This window comes from Halichoeres trimaculatus, unplaced genomic scaffold (genome assembly GCF_033239565.1).
Source record: "Halichoeres trimaculatus isolate MK-OKI-2021-1 unplaced genomic scaffold, fHalTri1.1 fHalTri1_scaffold_23, whole genome shotgun sequence".
Classification (NCBI taxonomy): Eukaryota; Metazoa; Chordata; class Actinopteri; order Labriformes; family Labridae; genus Halichoeres; species Halichoeres trimaculatus.
The window spans coordinates 19633791-19656838 of NW_027437201.1; the positions used below are offsets into that span (position 1 = coordinate 19633791).

At 42.5% G+C, this 23048-nt stretch overlaps 1 protein-coding gene across 1 annotated transcript; it reads right to left on the bottom strand.

The window, feature by feature from the left end:
• Positions 1-13218: 13218 nt before the first annotated feature.
• On the bottom strand, positions 13219-22835 carry meox1 (mesenchyme homeobox 1). The gene is made up of 3 exons (XM_074662892.1): positions 21947-22835; positions 18081-18253; positions 13219-13888 (listed from the first exon to the last, which is right to left on the bottom strand). The coding sequence occupies exons 1-3, from the start codon at positions 22443-22445 to the stop codon at positions 13766-13768; spliced, it is 795 nt and encodes a 264-aa protein (XP_074518993.1). The 5' UTR covers positions 22446-22835; the 3' UTR covers positions 13219-13765.
• Between the last annotated feature and the right edge of the window lie 213 nt (positions 22836-23048).

Below are 23048 nucleotides of genomic sequence, written 5' to 3' on the forward strand. Positions count from 1 at the left end.
CTACCAGTAACACACAATGACCCTGGCCAGTTAACAATGACCACACACACATATTGTTATGGTTTGGCCCAGTGTTGCGTTGCCCCCCCTCCCTCACTCCCTTCCTCATGTGGACCTCCACTGATGGATTGCTTTCCTCACTCTCGGTACTTGGCGTGTGCTGTGGCCTCACTGGACTCCAGACGAGCAGCCCTGGGAACTGCCCTGTTTTTCTCTCCCTGACTCCAAACAGTTAGGAACTCCACGTCTTACCCAAACCATCCACCTTCACTCCACGTTTTTCTGCTGCTCGTTTCAAATGCTGGCAGAAAACCAGGATGGATTCTGCTCCTGCTCATGGATGATACAGAAAATAAAGCCAATTTGTTAAACTACGCATGAGGTGGATCAAGAAGCTGCCAGATGTGTCAGCAGGCGTACACATCCCTGGCTATCGTCTTGCTGTTTGTCCGACAAAACCCTCTCATGTTCTGCAGAAACGCCACACATGTGCCTACAACCGGGCCCAGAAAGACCTGACAAATAAGATAAAACCGACATAATCCCAAAGACTGCCAACGAGCTGACATGAAGACCAAACACTGCCCACATGGAGCTGGAGATCTGGTTCTCACTTTCAGGGAGGCGGAGGTGTCACAGGAAGTCAGATTGCTATCCACCAGGCGTGCAAGAGGTCTGCAGCTGGAGAGCGGCTGCTCTGAGGGGGCTAATCCTCAGGGATTTAGGAGGGATTCAGGGTGCACACACATAAGGGTCTGTACACTCGGGCCTGTATACAGACATAAACACAAATCCTTCAGGCAGGACCCAGAAAATTTGATTAAAAGGGAAATTCTGGCGTCTTAAAGTAAAAGTTCTGGAAATCATTTGTATCACCCACAGTTATAAAAGCCTCGGTTACAGGCAGAGATCTGGGAAAACAGTGACATCACTGAGATAGAGATAAATGAGGCATGAAATACAGACAATTACACATCTACATGGTTGAAAGAGAAAATAAGGAGAGCAGTACACAGACCAACATGCTGACTCAACTCCGACCAGTGCACTTTGTGTAGCAGCAAACAGAGAGATTATTACTGACGTTTGCAGTGCGCCTCAGAGAACAGGTCTTTGGGTGATCCTGATAAACTATTGGAAAACAAATCTACCAGGGTCTGACCTGAGAAATAACAGAACTACTGCCTAAAAAACATCAAGTGGGGAAAAATGAGGCCAATGGGTACAACATGCAAAAATCTGCAGTTCCTCAAGTGTCCACCGGGGGGTGGCTCCAAAAGCCAAAGAATCCCCATTAGATCCCATGTTGAAATTCAAATTTTTGAGCTCATCAATCTAATAACTGTTGAGTTGTTTTTAAGGTGGTGGACAGGGGCGGCATCATGGGGGGCCCCACAGTCCCAAGCCCACCTCAAACTTTTCTTTGAAAATATAATTTTTATTTTTATTTTTTATTTTTTACACAGATTAAAAGAGGAATATTATAAAATATTGTCACTATACACTTGTTTTGTTATTGTTAGATGCCTTGTCTTTACAAAATGAGCCAAGTTTGGCAATTTTTAGCCTTTTATTTACCTGTGGTTAATGTTGCTGCTCTTACAGCCAACAATACATGGAAAGTTGAGGCAGCCCATTGGTGCGTAGAGCACTTCTCTTTGGCCAATACATTGAGAGCCATAGCCGTTTGATACGCTAATTTTTTTTTTGTCAAATATTAAAGGATCAAAAGCAACCAAATCTGCTTTAAAACATACATATTAAGGGTAGATTAGAGGTGATTCAAGCCATCATGCAATATCATGCAATCTCTTTTTCACACTCCAGAACGCTTCTGTTTGCGTGCATGCGTGCCCCGGTCTGAGAGCCAAGAGGGGCGGACGTAGCGTGGGTGGGTGTGAATGATTCTGACATCACCACCGCCTGCCGTCTCGTCCTCTTCCAGTGCCCTGATACTGACAGGTCTTCTATTGTTCCAGCATTGCGTGGGCTCCCAAGGTTCCCATGTGTTAGAAATCATCCACCCACGTGCTGCAGCAGACAGGGGCCCAGACTGTGAAACTGTATACTGAGAGTCTGTGGGCTGCAGGACGGCCCTGATGAAAGACAGTGTGGCTGTAGAGAGAATAACAAACCCCAGGCTCCTGGACACCGTATACTCCACACACACACATACCTGCAGGGACGCATGCATGCACACACACTCACATGCAGGTACACACGCAGAAAAGCTTCACAAACACACATGCACACACATGCACACACTCCACAGGCGCAGACAGCCCAGACTGGAGTGCTGGTGGGAGTGGGAGTGGGTGGAGATGGGTAGCAGAGTAGATGGATGGTTAGTGGTGGACTGGATGGATGGAGAGCGTCAGAGAATCCTGGTTCTGGATGGCGGACCCAGTTTCTGGTTCTCCTCAGAGCTGGTCTGGCTCCAGGCCAGGCTAAGTGTGCTGGCACAGGTGAACACAGTCACACTCTTGGCCCACAGTCCCTCCACAGATCATTAAAACACAGAGAGGACAGAGCTGCAGGGCCTGTGGATTTTCAAGGGGAGCTGTGCTCATTGTGTGGCTACATCTGCGTTCACTGAAATCATCTGCAGACCTGGATGAAATACTGTTTAGAAGTATTTGGTTGGTTTTTTTTCTTTCCTACTGCCCGAGCAGCAGATGGCTGGGAACTTTTACACGATGTGAAAATGAATTTAGCATTAACATGTGGTCACAAACGTAACCAACGCTAACAGATGTTCTGTATGACCTAAGTGCAGTCCTTCCTCTGAAGCCTTTAAATCTGACTCCAAATTATAAACATATCTATTATCAAAAAAGTTTAGCCTGAGTCAGGATAACAAATCAGAGTGGAAGTAAAGGTTTTTTAACAGTTATGAAGTGCACTTTATTAACCATTAAATCTACCATATTCCTGGAGATGTGGAAAAGCAGCTTGTGATTGGCCGTCGTGTTTGAACCTGGGACTTTTGTTGCTCTTGTCTCCTTTACAAGAAAACTACAAAGTTCACCCTGTTCTACCTCAACCCCCAAAGGTCTTTGCACACTGAGTTCATTTTTTTGGATACATTTTAATCCAGGAAAAACATCACACACAGAAACCAATATGTTTATTTTGGGGCTGTCACTTTAACGCGTTAATTTCATTGGTACACCACAAATTAATGCATTGAACTAACTCAGCGCATCTTGAACGATCTTTCAAGACCCAAATAATATTGTTTTATCTGACTATGTAAACACAAAAACTACTTTGGAAGAGTGGACTCTCTTCTTTTATGTCTCTCTTCCTGTTTTTGATCCAAAAAATAGACCGACATACTTTTTTTGATCGTGTTTATCTAGGTCGCTCCGTCGTTTTTTCTCACAATCCCCCCACTCTTTCTCTCTGAACTACCGCAACACATCCTCAGTTGGAGCGTGAGCTGCCTGAACTTTTCTGACTTGCAGCGTCTCACTATGCCTCGGTCATCTCACATCTTCTCCTCATATCCATGCTGAGCTCTCATCCAAAGAGCACACCGCTCTCACCCACGGTAGTTTACGAGCAGGATTTTGATTGACAAGCTCGGCCAGACCCCGCCTCCCCCGGCTGAAAAACACAATTTACTTCAGTAGATGAGGTGAATGGTTGCACTTGAAATGACATCTATAGACGGACACAGACATTTTAATATTGGCCAGTTAAAAAAAAATGTGGATCTTCTTTTTGTTCATGTATTCATTTGATTGATCATTCTCTACAGTTTTGTAATAACCTAGAATTCCAATTCTTTATTTGGGGACCTTAAGAAAATATGAGATTAAAATGTGATTAATCTGATTAATTAATTACAAATCCTGTAATTAATTTGATTAATTTTTTAATCGCCCGGCAGCATTAGTTAATTATGTATCAAGTGTGAAAAATGGCATTATGAGAAAAAATGGAATCTTTAAGCAGTGATCAAGCAATTTATCCTGAGCAGCGGCTGTCAGTATGTTTGAGGTATGCATGTACACACACAGACACAAACTTTCAGTCATCATCTTAGCATTGCCCGAAATGTGTAGAGAAAATATGTCAGAAAATGTGAAAATGTGATGTTGCAGGTTGCCTTCAGCGTCTCTGAATAGTCAAAACTCCCCAGGAAACAAGCTGGGCTAATGCAAAAAAAAAAAAGTGCAAAAAGTCAAACCTGCTCTGAAAAAAATTAATTGACATGACATGGGATTGAATTTATTTTTCAGAGTGCCTTTACACTTCAAAAACTGACACAACTTGTGTCCTGCTACACATTACCTCATTCAGGCTCCTCACTGTGGATCATCTTATTTTACGACAGCACCTGTACTTAAAAACCTGAAGTGCCATCTTGTGTCTAAAACTTTGTATGGAAACCCAAATCCTTGGAATTTACTGGAGCCAGTAAACGTGACGCTGATGGTGAGTAACTGTGCCGTTTATTGATCAGCCGGTGAGCGTTAAACTTCTACTCTTTCATTCTGACTTTAAAAACTCGAGAGGAATCAGGTCGGACTCTGACATACTGTATGAAATATGCAGAAAATGAAATACATCCTCATAAGAGCCCCTCATTCTCTTATTGCTCATTTTATTTCATGCATATAGTTCAACATATTTATTAGGGACTGAAACTTCGAAGATTAGATTTTATTGAGCATATGATAAAAACAGTGAGTTAAAAGAAAAAAGACAAGATTCTTCAGGTAAAGAAAAATTAAAAAACTAGGCAAGTCATAAAAAAAATATATATAGCTGAAGCTCAGAGTCTTTTAGATTTCTTTCCTGTGTCACGGAAGCTGTCAGAGTTCATAATACCTGTGCTTACTGAAACCACTCATGACTGCAGTTTTGTCAAAACTTCTGGATCCAAAAGTTTGGAAATTAGATTTCCTCTGATCCTCTGCAGCTCAAAGATCGGAGCATCCTGGAAGATTCCTGTATCTGTATTTTCCACAGGCCCTAATCTTCAGATGCTTCTGTGAAACAAGACCCCAGAAGAAAAACCCAGTTTGGATCCTCTTAGTCCAGAGACGTGGGTGTCTTTGTTGGTCCAGGTTCAACTGTCTGGCAGCCATGACACCTTTATGACAGCAGTCTGATCCCAGCCGGCTCTGGTAGTCCTGGCGCTGACGGATGAGTCCTCCGCACCTCGATGCCATCAACTCCAGGAGATTTTCCCTGAAGCTTCTTGACTGGAGGTGTTTGGACAGGGGACCAGAGAGGTACGAGGATGAATGGAGATCTGGTCACAGCGTGTGTGATGGAGAGACTCTCTGGTTGGTCCAGGGGGTGAGAGGTTGTAGACGTGGGATTGGCTTACCTGAAAGCACAGAGTCTTCTGTTCCTGAGAGAGGGAATGAGAAGCTGTTGATGTGTTTGATTGATGTGTTTTTCTGGGTTCAAAAAAAGTTCCTGAAACGTTCGATCGACTATTTTCAACCAAACTTCTCATAATCGATGTGTTTGTTGCGGACAGTGAAGCCTCACTCTTCACCTCCACGCTTTGTGAACCTGATGTTTGCTTTCTGGTGAACAAGGCCTTCTATGTTCACCGTGCTCAGCAAACAGCGTGATTGAGTGCTCCTCTGTGTGATGATTCGCAGAGTTGAACTGCTGCTTTTCCTGCCTCCACATGAGGAAGGACACAGCAGGTCCAAAGTACCAACCAGAGGGAGCTGAGTCCCAGGGCCTCGGGCTCTTGAAATGCAACATCCAAAGGAGCCTTTGTAGGAAGTCTCAGATAATTTAATGTTGTGCAGCTCCTCAACTTTGGCCCATCTTGACTGATTGTGCAATGGAAACGGAAGATTTACAACTCCTGCAGGAGTCGCTAATCACCGGAGACGAGAGGTTTGAGGGGAGGGGGGTTTGTGCAGAGGCGGTCTGCATGAGTGTCCAGCTCTGTGCACCTCTGACCGAGCCTGTTCACATACCCTCAGGTTCACAGACATGCAAACATGCTCACTTCAACATGACACACATGCAAACACACGCTCTTTGTATGCCTCCTTCAACACAACAGCCGTCTTGGGAGGATGTGCGGAAGACATCACATATTTCCTCCTCCTCCTCCTCCTCCTCCTCTTCTCTGTGTTTCTGTCTCACATGTGTGCGAGGCTGAAAACAGACACAAAAAAGTGAAGCTCAAAGAGGAATAGATTTACAGGTGGCTCAAGAATAACAATAAGGAAGTGAGGAAAGAGAGGATGTGAGTCCAGCCGCTGCTCCGGGATGATTTGCAGGTAGACGAAGGATCACAGAAGCAGAGCCAGGAAGACAGGAGAACAGTCTTGTTACATTGAGTTTCTCTGGGGTCCATTACAGTTGACAAAGCCCAGGGTATCAGCCATAGGCAAGGTGAAGGAGATGTGGGCCTGACAGGCACTCACTGCAAGATTTCAAGAGCAGAATTAGCGAGAGGAAGAATCCAAAACAAATATGCTGAAGGTTATGTTGGATATGTCTGAGGAAGATGATTCAAAAGGTTTTGTTTAAGCCAAGACGAAAGGGTTAGCCCATCAGGGACCCTGTCAGGCTTTTGCGGGTTTAAATACTATGGTTATGAGTTTTTTAAGCTTCCTTAAAGTGAAACAGACACTTAAACACTCACAGACAAACACCTCTACATTATTATCCCATTATGATGTTATCTTAACTCTCCTATCTCAGGTCTTCACAGCGGTGTCCCTCCGTATCAGCCTGTCAGACTCTGCAGAGAGAGTCTTTGATGTGACCAATGAGCTGCCGTCTCAGGGCTCAATAACAGCGTGCAGATGGAGCTCAGAGGCGGGGCCCGGCAGGAGAAGGACATGCTTTAATTTCTACGCTCCCCTCTCGTAGAGCTGACCTTCACACCTCCGGCGATCCATCAAGAACTTTCCCGCCAAGAGAGCTGCTGGAGCCGGGGCCGGAGCAGGCTGCTGGGTTTCCAAATAACTGTGTGGTGCACTGTAGTGCTAGTTTTAACAGCAAATTCTAGTCTTGGTCTTTTGAATAACACAGCCTTTGGTTTTAGTCAGATTTTAGTCTCATGAAACCTTTTAGTCTAGTTTTAGTCTACTAAATACCATTAAAGTTTTAGTCTTATTCTAGTTTCACTCGACCAAACTTGAGCAAATTTTAGTCAAATATAAAGTAAACAACCAAACTATTGTGGAAAGTCATGTCCATTTTCTTGTATTTGTACCATAGACTGAATAATAAAGGTTTGTTTTTGTTCTCGTGATCCACTGATAAACACTGCTGCGCATGCACAGACCTGTTGTCACGGTAACGGGCAGCTCCCTACGAAGAAAACAAAGAGCAACCAGCGCAGGCGTCCCCGAGATGGTGTTAGCAGCCTCTGTGATACGTTTAAACCCAGTGCCACTCTGGGGCTGATTCCTCCCTGACATTTTCATCTCAGTTTTATTTGTTGGCTTAAGTGTCAGTTATATTTTGTTACAGTCTTTTTCATCATATCTCACTTCTTTTTTTTTTTTTTTTCGTCTGTAAAAAAGGTTCATTGACAAACATTTTCATCACGGTCTTCACTGGTGCGCTGTGAGAGCAGGTAAACATTAATAACATGTAACTCAGATGGAAATGATAAAATCTCAGGAATCTCAGAAGTCTTTTTCCTGGTGTCCATTAAAGCTCCTGTGAGGAGTTTTTGGCTGTTAAATTAAACAGACAAAAATAACTGGTGACACATCCAATAAGTGATAACTTCAACTGTTGAAGACAAAGGGGGAAATTTCTCAACTATATTAAATAAGTGCAGGAAAAAAAAAACAGCAAAGAAATAAGAGAGTACTTTGTCCACTGGGGGCACCAAAATGCCAAAAAACTAAAAAAAAATCAGATCATAAGCCAAAAAGAAAAACACTTGGGGATCTTGTCAAACTGTTTTGATCTTGTACTTTTCAAAGAATTTAAATTTTGAGGAAAGTAGCTCATGATTTAAGACAAGCATTTTTTCAGTAATGTTTTTTTTAATTTACATGCTCATGGTGTTATTAAATATAAAACTAAAACCTTAGCAAATTTTTATGCATAGACTGTATAATTACTGGACATAGTCACCCATAGTCAGATTGGAGGTAGCAAGGGCTTTGAGTACAGCTATATAGCGCCCCTCGGTCACATGACCTGAGTTTGTGTCTCTGATTGGCCGAAATCATGATCTTAATATCCTCTGAACTGCTGAGTTAGAAAAATTTTACCCCCGCAACAGCTTTTTTTTTTTTGGCTTGGTGTGTATGTGACTTCCAGTACTTCCAGAGCCAGCCTCAAGTGGACACTCGGGAAACAGCAGATTTAAGCACTTCTGCATCGTCTCATATTCTTAGACCGGAGGTTGCTGTTTGTGTTTATGTTTCAATTTATTGAAAACTGTCTTATTAGACTTTATATGAGTCTTAAAAGTACGGAAAATGTCTTACTGTAAGATATTGAAAGACAAAATGATGGCTAAAGTGCACATAAAGAGTCTGACAAGGGGGTAAGAAAAATGTGTTCATCAAGTTTCTTAAAAAAAATATATATAATCTTAAAACATAAAAGAGAAACAAGCACAGTTTTTACCTAATGACATACTTAAAATGCTGAAACCACAAAGTCAGATGTAGAGCTAAGACGTTTTAGAGAAATCTGATGGTGGATTTGCATCAATGCATCTGGAGTCTGGATTTTAAATAATCCTATTTGATGAATTTCAGGGATTTTAAACTCAAGGGAAAATGCCAAAGAGTATGCATAGTGAGTCACTGTGTGTGTGGGACTCTGCAGGTGCATCCAGGACTGGATTGAGCTCATGAGGCCAATCAGCAGCAGGTGAGAACATTCGAGATGCAGACGGACATGAAGCCAAACATCATCACATCCTCATACTGCTCGCTGCCTACAGCTCCTTTGAGTGAAACCACCACCTGTACAAAGATTTCTGTGTCAGCTGAGATATTTCTGCGCTCACTGAGGTTAACTGTCGGCTCACCACAGTTTCATTTTTTATATCTGTAAAAATAAATGATTCACGACCAGAGATGATTTAAAATGGAAACGGTGCCGCGCAGCTGCACATGTGACCACATTTGTCCACAAATTCAACCTTTTCAGCCTTGAATCGGCAACTCGAACTCCTTACTTAAAGCGGAGCGTTTGGCTGTTTTTAGTGGCTCCTGTTTTAGAAATGTTCCCGTGGAGGTGAAGTCACCCACTGCTTCAAACTCTGACGAATGTTTTCTTATTTCTGTTTGCCCACAGAGACAGCCCGGATTCAAAGGAGGGGAGTTATTTCAAGAATGTTTCCTGCAGCTGAATCTGCTTTTATAATCACAGCTCTGGAGATGTTGTTCGAATTATAACCGTTTTGTTTTTTTATTTTCTTTTTCGTACGTCTTGTGGTTGCGGCAGAAATGTTTGCTCCAGCTTGTTCTCCTTCTGAAAATCTGTTTATCTTAAAGTAACAAAAACAGACATGATGTTTGAAAGCAAACGCTGAGTAAAGAGTGAAATGGAAATCTGAGTTTTTGTTCCATCCTGGGTGTTTTGGCATGGTTTAACATCCCACAATGACAACACCACCAATCATAGCTAATCCATTAATTTGGCCACCCCTGCGCCTTTAAGAGGAACCTCTATGGTGAAAGAACAACATTCCAGCTTCATTAGTTTACACTGCTGATATTAATACTATCATTACAATTGGACATGGTTTATTTTGACTACTATTACCACTAATACAATAATAGAGCCTAATAGAGGCTGAGCGAGGGGGGAAATGGGCACAGGACCGACTTGGAGTTATTCCACCCCCAGCAGCTGCAGCAGGGGCCCACAGAGGTCAGACGTACAGTAACACTTGACCTCGACTCTGTGTGTGTGTGGGACAACCATCCCGCCCTCCCACCCGCTCCGGTCCCTGCAGACCAGCAGAAAGGGCAGTAACCTCTGAAGGCTTTGTTTGGCCGGCCGGACTCAGAGCATAGGCCCACCATTGTGAGTGTGGGGACTCCTCTGCTCGGGCTCTTGTTTTCTTTGGGAAGCAGGAAATTGGATGACTGGCTACCTGCTACAACAACATCCTGTACTTGAGAAGCCGTCTTTTCACCCATACCCACCTATTATTTCCCTTTTCCATCGTGCGCAAGTGGTCAGCCAAGCCAGCAAGTCTTTTTTCTCCACCTCTCTCTCTCTCTCTTTTTTTTTTTTTGTTCCTCTGGTCCTGGAGGCCCCGTGCGTGGGTTTCTCTAAGTTCCACTCAGGTTGAGATCAAATTGGCCCCATCCAGATGCTTCCGTTGAAAATAGAGTACAGGGGCCAAATATTTCAGCTTTTGGAGTCTGACTCCACCTTGTCAGGTTAATGGCCCTTTGTGAGCAGTGTCCAAAAAATGAATGTTCCCATTCAAACCCCCACACACTCAGGTCTACTTATAGGTCTGTCAGAGCCTGTCAGGTCACTCCAGACCAATCACGCTGATCTACGTTGGGTCTGCAGGCGACCACTTGCCGTTATAAAAACATCCTTAAGGATTATGGAGTTAAAGACAGGATCTAGGTGGGCGTAGATTCTGATCTGAACTCTGGGATATCTGACCGCCATGTGAGATATTAATGAAGATAATTATGCCATCATTGGAAGGGATTATGTGGGAGTTCTGACCCTCGCAGAACACAGATTACATATTGAGGCTGCTTAATCCCTCCTGTTAAGATCTTGTCACTGCACACCTCCATATGGGAAGGTTTTAGTCCTGTGGTGGACCTGACACAATTACAGGAGGAGCAACCACACAGATATAGGTAAACTTGCTTGAGACATGATATTCGGGTTTGTGGCGACTCTCAATTTTGCAAAATCTTCATTTAGGAGCATATGTAAAGGGAGGGTGAAGGATTTCTAAGTGATCTTGAAAAAGTTTCTCCTCTAGATATATGCCTGATCTTAATCCACAGTTTATAATCAGATTATCAGCAGCAACATAGGTCATTTTTAAAGCTTCCCCGCCATGTCAAACAGGACCAGATTGGTTTCCCTCCAAACGTTGGACGTTGAGGAGACATGCAGATCACATCAGTATTGGGTCGGTCCGTTGAAGACCATATCTAGACGTCAGAGCACATGCAAAATGGGTACAAATTTTGACATTTAAATCTGACCATTTTTGGACGTTGTAATGATGTTCAGTATTTGGACGTCATTTTCAGACCACATCTAGACGTCAATGAGACGTTCAAAATGGATCCAAACATTCAGACGTCATTAGAAGAACTTTTTTAGCCGTTAATATGACCCCCATACGACGTCCCAAAAAAACATAATAAAAACTTTTATTCTGCACCTACACGAGACCTTTATTTGGACGTCAAAATTCCATTAAATATACGTCATTTCAACGTCACATTGCACAGTGGGTTACGTCCAAGTTTCTATGACAACACCATGTTGGCTGACAAAGTTTAGTAGTGAGAAGACAGATCTGGGTTTTTCTCTGCTGAAAACAATTTTTGAAATCAATTTTATATTGATGGTTGTAGGGATGGGTACCCAATTAGGTACTTTTATAGGTACTGACCCAGTTCTGTCAAAAGTACAGGGTACCGATTCGAGTAGCATAAAAGGGTACCATGTTTAGGTTCCCAAATGCATCCTTGTGACTGTAAAGGAAAGGAAGAGTAGGCAATTTTCCATGCTGGACATGAACACAGCATTGCAAGGTTATGTATAGAAGAATAAATGTGTGAAATTAAAAATAAATAAATAAATAAATTGGTATTTTTTTTACCACATAAACACAAAAAAATTCAGAAAATTGGTACCGTTGAGTACGGATACTGATTGCCAGGTATCGGGCATCTGTACCGTATCCTTTTGAATGTGAAAGGTACCTATCCCTAGATGGTGGACACTGGAGCCTAACTGTCAGACAGAAAAAGGACAGAAAAGCAGAAGAAAGATAAACAGCAGAGTGATAGAGCACGAGCTAAATGCTAAAACACGAGCTAAACTGTTTGTGCTAATGTTCATTCTAACCCACATGCAGCAGTTATTCTGCAGTGGTCTGTTCAAACTTGAGAGTCTATCAATAGAATGAAGAGTGAGGTTACTTTAGCTCTGATTGGTGAGGTTGGAGTTGGTAGATGAGCTTTGGTAGGATATAACAAGGATTCACTAACGTTACACGTTACAGACATGTCTCAGAGCACCCGGCTGTAGGTAGAGCTAAATACAGCCAGCTACTAAACTACGGTACAAACTGACAAAGTTTGCTTGTAACGTTTCAAACCGTAGCTCTACTTAACTGTTAATAAATATCTTACTTTGTGGTGTTGTATCTGGTAAAAAGTTTTCTTGAACAAAGAAAAGTAGAATAAAAAAGAAGATCTGATCTTCGTTCATTTCTAAAACGAACACAAGCCTTGTTGAGAGTCATATCTTCACGACAGTGTGTGTGAGACTCTGGGACAAAGGTGTCATTGCAGTCCAATCAAAACAGATTAGTACAGTTTTGAATTTAGCAAGTGAAAAGGGGAATCAGCTTTGTTAGTATTAGATTAACTCTTGAGAGTGGAGTCTAGTTTTAAAATAATGATTTTGTCAGGTAACACTTTACATCTAAGATTGAAATCAGTGGTTGAATATAGGCTCCATTATGTTGTTTTGTTTTTGTGTTTATCAGCTGAGGTTGGCAACGTCATGGTATATACTTTTCGCAGATGATGCACCTTTGTTGATCCCTTCTGTAAAGACCTGGGCGTAGTCTAGAAAAAGTGTCACATCAGATCTGTTTGAATCCATCAAATAAATAAAAACTAAATCTGAGTGAGATGTCTCTGGAAAGTCATAAATATTTATGCTGAAATGACGTCCAAGTATTAACACACACGCACACAGGACTGATTCCTTTTGATGCCAGTTTCCATCACAAGCGAATAAACTCAAACGTCTCCTCAGTTATCATTTTGTTGTCAAGTCTGAGCCAATCATCACGTCCGATCCAGAGATCTACACGCGATAAAACCATCATCCAAGAAAACACATGGACCTGCCGTCCAATCCGGACTCCAGTGTTGTGGGTGGAAGAAATTTTCGAGATATTTTCCCCATTTTGCAGATGATTTATTCTTTTTGCAGAAACAGGCAACATCTGTATTTTATCTATAACATCCAAAATGTATAAAAAGAATAGAAAATTGCTCGACAGGAAAAAAAAACAACATTCTAGGAAGAAGAAACTGACAAAGTGAAAGAAAAAACATCAGAGCTGAAGGCACTTATGGCTTGGCAGAACTTGTGCAGTCTGAGTTTTCCCAGGTGGTTGTAGTCAAGCGTCAAAGGCCAAGACGTCATGATCGTGATCAGAAGCAAAGGGGGTGAACTCAAACACAATCACATCACAGGTTGATATGTCATCAGTGGCCTTAAAGCTGCGGTCTGGACTCTGTCACTGATCTACAATGACCACAAGTATCGTCTCTAATATTTAAACACAGTCGACACATGAAGAGGAGACCTCTCCACCAGATCCTTCAACAACAGAGTATCAAAACGCAGTTCATCACGGACATTAATCGACTATTTACAACAACAAAGGAGATGCTCAGTGATTTCTCCCCGGGGTTTCAGAGAGTTCATGACATGGTTTGAGTCCTGCAGCTTTAACAAAAATAAAGGATGAAGTTTTTGATTGTTTTCCAGTTGATGAAAATCCTTTAGTGTCACTGTTATGTTCACATCTCCGTCTCGTCATTGGCTTCGTTCATTCAGAGCTGGGCGAGGCAGCCGAGTCTATGTCGTCGTTTTCCTGATCGTTGGGGGAAGACGACTGTCCTCCCTTCACTCTCTTCCACTTCATCCTCCTGTTCTGAAACCAAACCTTCACCTGTGATGGAGAAATAAAGAGAAAGAAACATCAGATGAGAAGAAGTCAGAGAAAGTGTTGTCTTGACTTGAAAGGTTTATCACAGTGTCATCAGCGTATAAAGATAGCAGAGCTTCTTCAGACTCAGTTTGTCTCAGTGAAATCCGCCCTTGGTTTGATTTATTGCAACACATGAAATTCCCAGCCTAAGAGTTTAAAACAAAGGGAGTCTCAGCTTGATAACACAGACCCTGATACAGCCCAGAACGTTCTTTCCCAGTGTTCAACTTGTAACATGATAACTGTGGTTTTCCGCTCGATTTGGCAACTTTCAGGGCATTTTTACAACATGGTCAGCAGAAAAACGGACAAATAATCCTCCACAAACCTCCTGTGGAGGAACACAAACTGGCTCAGCTTGCCTGGCCTTGCATGGAGCGTGAATTATCAGTGAAGAGTTTCAGCTCTGCATGAAAAATCTCAGTTGATGCAGGCGGAGGGGTATCGTATAGACAGGAGGTCGAAAGAGTCAGCTACGAGGATGTCAGGCTGCACAGGATGTGAGGGGAGAGCTCGTCTGTGTTAGCGCCCTGCTCTGAAATGAGGATGATATCATGGTTTGAGGGAGCAGCCAAGAATAGCTGCAAACACACACTTCCTGAGAATGTGTCAGGAAAACAAGCGAGGGGTCGACGGCTTAATTTACACCCAGTCAATTAAATAACTGATGTAAGGCTTCATGTCAGAGTGAATCCTGTTTGACTCAAATACAAGCTGCATTTCTGTGTCTATAGATCTGAGTTTACTAATGCACAAAACACATGAGTCCTTAAAAACTTTTACAGTAAGCTGCATGAGGTAACAGCAGAGTTTCAGGCTGAATTTGTTAGAACTTTTTCCTGCAAAAGTTCAGCAGAAAGTTGATTCTGAAGATCAGAGCAGTGATGATCTCAAACATCTGTTTCTGGATGAAGCGTTGGTACAAATGTTGAATTTCTGGACTTGTCTTTGCTGCCTCATCTGCTCTCATGCTGTTAACATGACATTGTGGCTTCCATGGACAGATGCTTTAGATGTCATTTCCTGCCTCTGAAGACTGTAAAGATCTTTGCACACTGAGTCTGTATTTTTTTTTCCAAAAGTGTTTTTTTAGATCCGAAAAAAAAAAAACCCTTTCATGCACAGACGCTTTGCACACTGAATCCGGTGCGTTTATTTTTCTATGAATTACTTTCTTTTGCTCCTTTAAATCCAGGTTGTAGACTCACCTTTTTACAGCTGGCCTTTTATTAAAGCATTTTTACAATCCTTTTTAATAACTTTTTTTTCTTAATCACACAATTTTGCCACTCTGCACTGTGTCTTTTATCTTAAAACCTGTTTGAAAATCTTTTTTAACTTTTTCTTTTAATTCTATTTTGTTTTATTGTATCTATTTTTTTGATCTACCAAAAAAATGGAATCATCAACCTCACACAGTGATAACAAGGGATATTTAAAGTTTGATTTTTTTTGACCAGATTCTCCAAGGCCACAGAGTGTACCTCATTTACTGTGAATTTGTAATGTATTTGCATTTGAAAAGCTGCTCTAAACGGTCTCTTTAAACAAGAGTTTTGTAGATGCTAAAAACAGCTCTGTGTATCATTGATCTGTAATTGACAGATGTTTTGATTGATCTTTTATTCTTTGTTGCCATAGTGACCATGCTTTCTCTCTTGACTCGAGAGTTGTCATCTAATTTTATTTTGATGTTTAAAGTTCATGTGGTCATTATAATAAATGAACAAACCTAAATTCATCTAAAGACTTCATGTTCTTTGAAGGGAGGCTCACTGTTTTACACTTTGAACACCCCTGACTTAGAATGTAAAAGTATCTGAAAATGGAGAAAATACCTTTAAGGTCAAAAGCTGGGGAATATAGTTCATATAATTCTTAAGTTTCTGCCAGGGCCATCTTCATACAATGCTACATACGTCTGTTCTGTCCTTGCTGAAGTGTGACGTGATTTGTGTCATGTGCAGGTGTTGGAATATTACGTTTATACATCCCATCCATACACAACACTATTTCAGAATGATGCGATTTCAGATTTTAGAATAGATCTTTGCTTTATTTGGTGTGTGAAACAGGAGTAGCCGGCTATTTTGAAAATGTGCGGAGTACAAAGTACAGATATTTGTCTAAAAATGTAAGCAGACGAAGTAAAAAGTCAGCTAAAAAATAATAACTCAAGTAAAGATACCCCAAATTTTGACTAAAGTGAGGTAACAAAGTACTTTTACTTCATTACTTGACAGAAGTGTCAAGTATTAATCAAGCAATTGATCCTGAGCAGCTGTCAGTATGTTTGAGGTATGCACATCTTCATTCGTCATCTAAATAATGTGTAGATAAAATGTGTCAGAAAATGTGAAAATGTGATGTTGCAAGTAGCCTATGGTGTCTGTGAAGAGTCAAACTACCTAGAAAATGAGCAAGGCAGAGGCATAAATAAATGCAAAAAATCAAACTTGTTCCAAAAAAAAAAAAAAAAAAGATCTAATGATTGATGAAAGTTTCAAAGTGAAAATTCTAAAACAAAAACAAAAACAAACAAACAAACAAAAAAAAACCTGGACTCATTGAGCAAAGGCCTTAAGACCAAGAGCTTTCAGACAGATCCCAAAGAGTGCAGATGTAAAAGATGCTTATGTTGTCTGTTTCTCCCTCCAGCCTATAGACCACAGATATAAATCAGCTGTCTTCCTCTATCCAGTGTGTTTACATTCTGTAGTTTGTTTCTGAAAGACTTCCTGTGTTCCCATCCATCAGGAAACCAAAAGCCTCTTCGCCAAACTGTAAATCACACTGAACAAATCTTGATATTGTTTCATTTCTGTTTAAATGAAAATAATCTATTTCCTCTTGAGCTGAGGTGGCGCTGAAACAGAGCTCCAATCTGATTGGTCGTTGTATAAAAGATGTGAGGAAACAGCAGGCTGGGACACTTTTTCCACTTTTTCCATTTTCTGCAGGGGGTCTTTGTTCGTCCCGCTGAATGTTTGTCTTTTTTTGGCCTGAAAAACTTTCCTCTAATGGAGAAATCCAAATCCTGGTTGTTCGTTTTTCCACTCACGCTGCCTGCCAACAATAACACCATCACAAAGACCGATCAATAGATCCCTGAAGTCATTTGAGAAGAGGATGAAGTGATGTAACTTTTTCTTTTTTTTAAACCATTTTTAGATTTTTTTTAATCTCTTTACTGTGCTCCTCATTTTAAAGGGTAGGGATGCTGAATTTTGGGCCTTTTTTTGCAGATACACTCTTTGGAATCAGTAAAAACTACACCTGATGCTGATATCTGTTACTGTAATTCTTAAGATGTTGACTCTGCATCGTTGAGAGTTTCTAATCCTGAAATTTAAAGACTGCAGAGGTAAGAGGCTGGATTCTCTGTGAATCTGAAGTTCTGGATGACCGCTCCTCGTCCCACTAAGAATTCCCGCCCGTCACTCTGGGACGGAGAAGAATCTGCTCCCACACGCTGCAGCCTCCTCCTCTCCACGTCTCTGCCTTCATCACCGCTGACCGAAAAGACGGCAGGACGCCAGAGCATGTAGGATGAGTCGGAAAAAGCCGAGGGGTTGCAGTGGGAGCTGTGATGGAACCTGTGTGTATGTGTGTGTGTGTGTGGAGGTCTGGGAAACAGATCATGGTGCAGTCTGTGTGGTCACTGTGGCACCGTGGCCTCATTAGGAGGAGCGGGGACACTGTGGTCCTGACAGGCAGACTGAGCTTTACTCCAGCAGTGGCATCGACACATGTTCGCCCGATTTCATCAAGTCTGGAGCTGACGCCCGGCTATTAGAGCCGTGTGTCGCTCTGCAGCTACCGCAGGATGACGAGCACCGTGGAAAAGCTATTTATTATACTTTCAATGCAATAATGTGTAACATAGAAGGGATGTGTGGAAAATCCCTTTTTAATGAGGGAGGAATCATTTGTTTTGGTCAAGTTTTTGCCACTGAAAGTCTAAGTTTAGGGAGATTTGATGTTTAGTTGCAGAATAAAACTTCATCCTTAAGATTTAAGATACTTTTGGGATCTTTAGCAGAGAGTTAAGAAGTTTAAGTATGACAGAAATCACGTTCTTGTAGCATTTTTTCTCTATAAGCTGTGGTTTTAACTTCAGGAATCTATTCTCTGTGAGCCGCCCGTGGCGTACCTGTCTCTCTGTGAGGTCCAGGTTGACGGCGATCTCGTAGCGGCGGAGTCTGGTCAGGTAGTTATGGTGGGTGAACTCGGCTTCCAGCTCTCTCAGCTGCTCCTTGGTGAACGCTGTGCGCTCTTTCCTCGCCTTGCAGCTGGAGTCCACTTTAAAACTGGACTCCTGGATCTCTGAAGGAGGAAACGAGAGGACAAAATGAAGCATTTACTTTGTTGTCATATTTACCTAAATAGGAGAATATTAATATTTAAAGCAAGATTTGATTCTAGTTGATCCTTTTTAAGGAGTTTCAGACTCTCTTATTTCTTTTTATTCACAGCTAATCTGTCTCAAATTAGCTCCTTTCAGCCTTATGTGGACTATTAAACAGACCTCAAGGACCTTTCTGACCAACAAACCACAACTCCAAAGGCTCTTAAGTGGGGGCCCCTCATATAGTAAACACCACAAGCAGCCCTTTAAAAAGAGACCACCCTGACCTGGAATTACGAGCTCTGTTCACCTGCAGCGTGATCAAAAATCTGCATGTGCAAATCAAATATCGTGCACCTATTTTTCTGATTTGGAGGTATGAAGTTGAATGCACGTAAACCTTCCTCCCTGGTATGTGTGAGAGCGCTTCTTGGCAGGGCAGGGGCCACCAGCCCGGCCACAGAGGGACTGAGTTAGCCGAGGAATGCAGCGGAACATCGTTAAAGCCTCTAACAAAAGAACAAAGGTGCGGATGTGTCCAGGTTGGAGCGCTGTGTGTGTGTGGGTGTGTGTCAGAAGATTTCCCTCCGGAGGATCCGAGGGGGAGATTCACATTAACTCATCTCTACCTGACAGCAAATACATCAGGAGACGACCGGAGATATCTTTATGAATGTGGCGGTCAGTCGTCAAAGGTCGACCAGGAAATGTGGCTTTAAGAGCAGGTTAGATCAGAGTTCCTGCTTCGTATTTCCTAAAAACGCCATAAATTTGACCTCGTTTTTAATCATAAATGAAAGAAGGTTGATTTAACTTTCAGTGCTTCTCTCTGGTGTATTAAAGGAAAGACTGTGGCTAATAATTGCGCGTTGGTAGCGACACCAGCAGCTGATGTAATCTACAGAAAATGGTTCTAATTTGTCAAAGTGAGAAGTTTTGCTCAGCGCTTGCCAGAGCAATGAACCAGACGGAGAAACGGAGAGCAGTACCTGGTCCTGATGTGCCTGGGCAGACCGAGGCATGTGTGTAAGCGTGTGTGTGTGAGTGTGTGTTGCTGTACCCATGTGCCGAGCCAAAAAAGCTTCTCATTGTTGTTGAAGTGTCATTAATGACGCGCTGCCCCGAGCGTGCCGTGGCCTCGTCAGGGTCTGCTGTGGAGCAGTTTGAGTCAGACCTGAACACCTGGCAGACCGGGCGCGGACTGGTTCCCACTAAACAGGCCCCCCCAATAAATATCCAGCACAGCCAGAGACCGTAAACCTGCTTCTGCGCCCAGCAGGGTCCCACAGACTCTCAGCATTTGGTGCGTTTTTGAAGGGGGACGGTGCAAAAGGAGTTTGTTTTCATCAGGACTGAATTAAAGCTGAGGTCGTTTAGTGATCGTTTGAGAGCAGAGAGCGCAGGTGAAAATTATACGTGTGAGCGAGCGCATAATGTGTGTGAAAGCAGGAGCCAGGACTTAAAGAGGGGGTGTTTTATTAGTCGCACTAGATTAAAAACGACTTATCAAGAATTTTAAATACAGACCAGGTTGATAAAGAGTTTTAAAGTTTATAAAGCGGCAGATATGAAGGTGGTCGGGTGTTAATTTGTATTTTCTTAAGGCTTTTTCCATAAGATTTTAACAACTTCAGCACACTAAATCCCACTTATAAATATTTTTCACCTGTTAAAACACTGTTTAAAAACACTTTACTACATTTTCTAGATTATTTTTTTTTATTTGTAGTGATGCAAACATTTTATTTAGCTTATTTATAGAGTCACAAAACAACCCCAGTCTGATGCCCCCTTTTTATATTGTAATGTGCATAAAATATAAACATGCGTACAAAAAAAAAATTGTTTGATTTTCCAATTTTTTTGCATAAGTGCTGTAAAAGTTTGGATCTAAAAATAATTTTTCAAGAATTAAATAATATTTTTTTTCCATATGGCACCAATTAAAAAAAGAAGTTATCCAAGGAGAACCTCAGGCTTTAAAATCATTTATTAGAGTTTATTTATACGCTGACGATATCATCATCTCCCTCACGTTTTTATCGTAGATTATTCATGAGAAGAACTGGATTTTTTTGGTTGAATGTTGGATGAAATCCAGTGTCAGATAAAAGGATTAGGGTTTTGGAAACATGCTCCACATTTCCATTTCTGTGTAAACCCACACAGAGCGTGCAGCAGCGCTGTCTGTGATGTGAAAGCCTGCAGGACATTTTCCTAATATATGCTCCCCCAGCAGCGAGTTCGTATGTACGTGTGCAGAGTGAAAGGCGCTTTTCTAGAAAAAAAAAAAAAACATGAGCTGATGCAGTGGTCAGACATGTTGCATGCACTCAGTGGGAGATTGTGTTACGGCTTAACGACAGGAAAATGTCAATGGATAAGAATGTAAAAAGTGGGCTCAGAGGCAGAGTGATTTTACCAGACGTGGTCTGGCATGTTTTCAGAGCAGCGAGGGAGGTTACAATAAGGTAAGAGAAAGAGGGGGGGAGGGGGTCTGAACGCCCACACGAACCCCTTAAATTTGGCTGCTGCAGACGTTGATGATGGAGTTTTTAGTCCTAATAATTCAGACTCTCTTGTTTAATAAAATAATAAAGATTAGTCAGACTACCGCAGAGATTATCAATGTTTAAAGAGTCGCTGTGATGACTCAAACTCCATCTGTCCGAAGCTTTAAGGGATTTCACATTATTTTATTCACAAATTTCCATAAAGTAAATGCAAAAGTTTTCTTTAATATGAGGAAATCAAAGCTGTAATTTCTGGATTTACTCTCTGAAGAAATACTCCAACATGAACTGTTTTTTCTTTACGTTTCGTGTCTTACTTCTAGAAATGAGTTCGTCACAGATATCAGTTTCTTTTTGCCTCCTCTGGGCATGTGCAACACTTGAGAGGGCTGATAAATGGCACTTTAATCCAAAAGTATACAAAGGTGGCATTTCAGGAAACAAACCCTCATTCTTAAGCGGCAAAAATCGATTAAATTGGGAGGTTTTTCTTGAGGTGGCGTCTGGAGTTTAGAAAAGAAGCTAAATCGTTGAATAAAATATTTTAATACTAACATTTTTTGTCTTATTTTAAGTTGTAGGTGTAAAACTTTGTGAATTTTATCCATGGGTCATATTTTATCTCACACACCTGTGTGTTTTTCCTGATGTCATCCTGAGCGTGCTCACTCTGTTATCAAACAATAGGCTCTATTTCCATCGGATGCAGCCAGCCAATGAAACCTTCACGTCCCGTTAATCATTTTTGAAAGCGCTCAAACAATCAGAGGATGCAACTGCTACTCAAAGAGCGCGTCTCCAACACAAAGTCTCCTCACCTACTCACCTTTCACATACTGATCTGATTACAGAGCTACCTTCAGACAGATTTGGAGAGGAAATACAGAAGATTAGTCTCCATGCCAGCTGTTGGAGAGGGCAAAGAAGAGACTTTGATATGTTTTAAAGTGAATTCACATCTGAGCTGCTTCCTGTTTTCTTTCTCATCTTTTCTTTGTTCATCTCTAACCTTTAACACCAGGATAAAGAAGACAAAGAGTGATGTCTTCTATCGTTTTAAAATCCCAGATGTGAGTTTTATCATCTAAGTTTTCTTTTCCTAAGTCTCCCGTCTTTGGTTTCCCAGCTGCCTCCATCCATCCCGCCGCTCACACTCACCTGTGACATCTCTCTTCCTCTTACTGGAGCTCTTCTTATCCGAGTCGGCTGATGCCACGCTCTGCGGTGAGTACTCTCCCTCCAGACACCCGGGCGCGGCCCCTGGCAGCCTGTCCCCCCCTACAGAGTCCAGATCAGGGCCTCCACCTCCACTTCCACCTAAGGCTACAGGTGAGACCACCGGCGGACAGGCCTCAGGCGCCCTCACCCTGGTCTCGCAGGGGTTGAACTGCCAGTCGGCTCTCTGGTAGCCCTGGCTCTCTTGGTACAGTCTGTCATCTCGTGGGTAGGCGGCGTGGGGCGCAGGTGGCACCAGGCAGGAGCTGGTGAAGTCTGTGTAGGCGAGGAACTCGGGCTTCTGGTGCAGGGAGAAAGGGGCCTGCTGGTACGGGGACTGCAGGTTGGTTCCTGGGACCCCTGAGTGAGGGTTTCTCATGCAGCCCCAGATGGGACTGCTGGGGTGGGCGCTCCGCATGCAGCTGCTGGCTGGTTGATCCATGATGCAAAGCCCTCACAGAATCTGAATCGGTCTTCTTGAGAGTCTGTTTTGTCTTCTGGAGGCGATAAAAACCGTCTCAGAGAGAAAGTCAGGACGTAAATCTGAGAAAAATCCCCTCAGCTGCCTAAAAGCTCATCATGGTCTTACTTCAGGCTGTTGACTCTTCCACAGTCCAGAACGCGTGAGGATAGACGCCTTCCTGTGACAGCGTGTTTCCCCCTCTCTCTGGGAGTGTGTGTGACGTCCTTCAGAGCCTCTGGTCCTCTCACACTCTCACACACTTTCCCTCTGCCGTGCTGTCCTCTCACACACCCTCTGCTGATCTGACTGGCTTGTGGCTCGGCGGGAGAGCTCCATCCGCAACTGCATGACTCCCCTCCTCGGGCTGGCTGTTTTCACAACTCTTCTAAGGCATTCTTGACAGGCGAGCCCTCCTCCTTTTTAAACGTATAGGTGGGAAAGAGTGGCAAGTTTATGGAGTGTAATGTGAGAATGCATGGGAGGAGCCGGGCCGGCCACATGTTGGTAGTACCCTCAGACCAACCCTGCCTCATCAACTATTAATCACAGGGGAAATTTTATATGCACATCTAATGGGCTTTC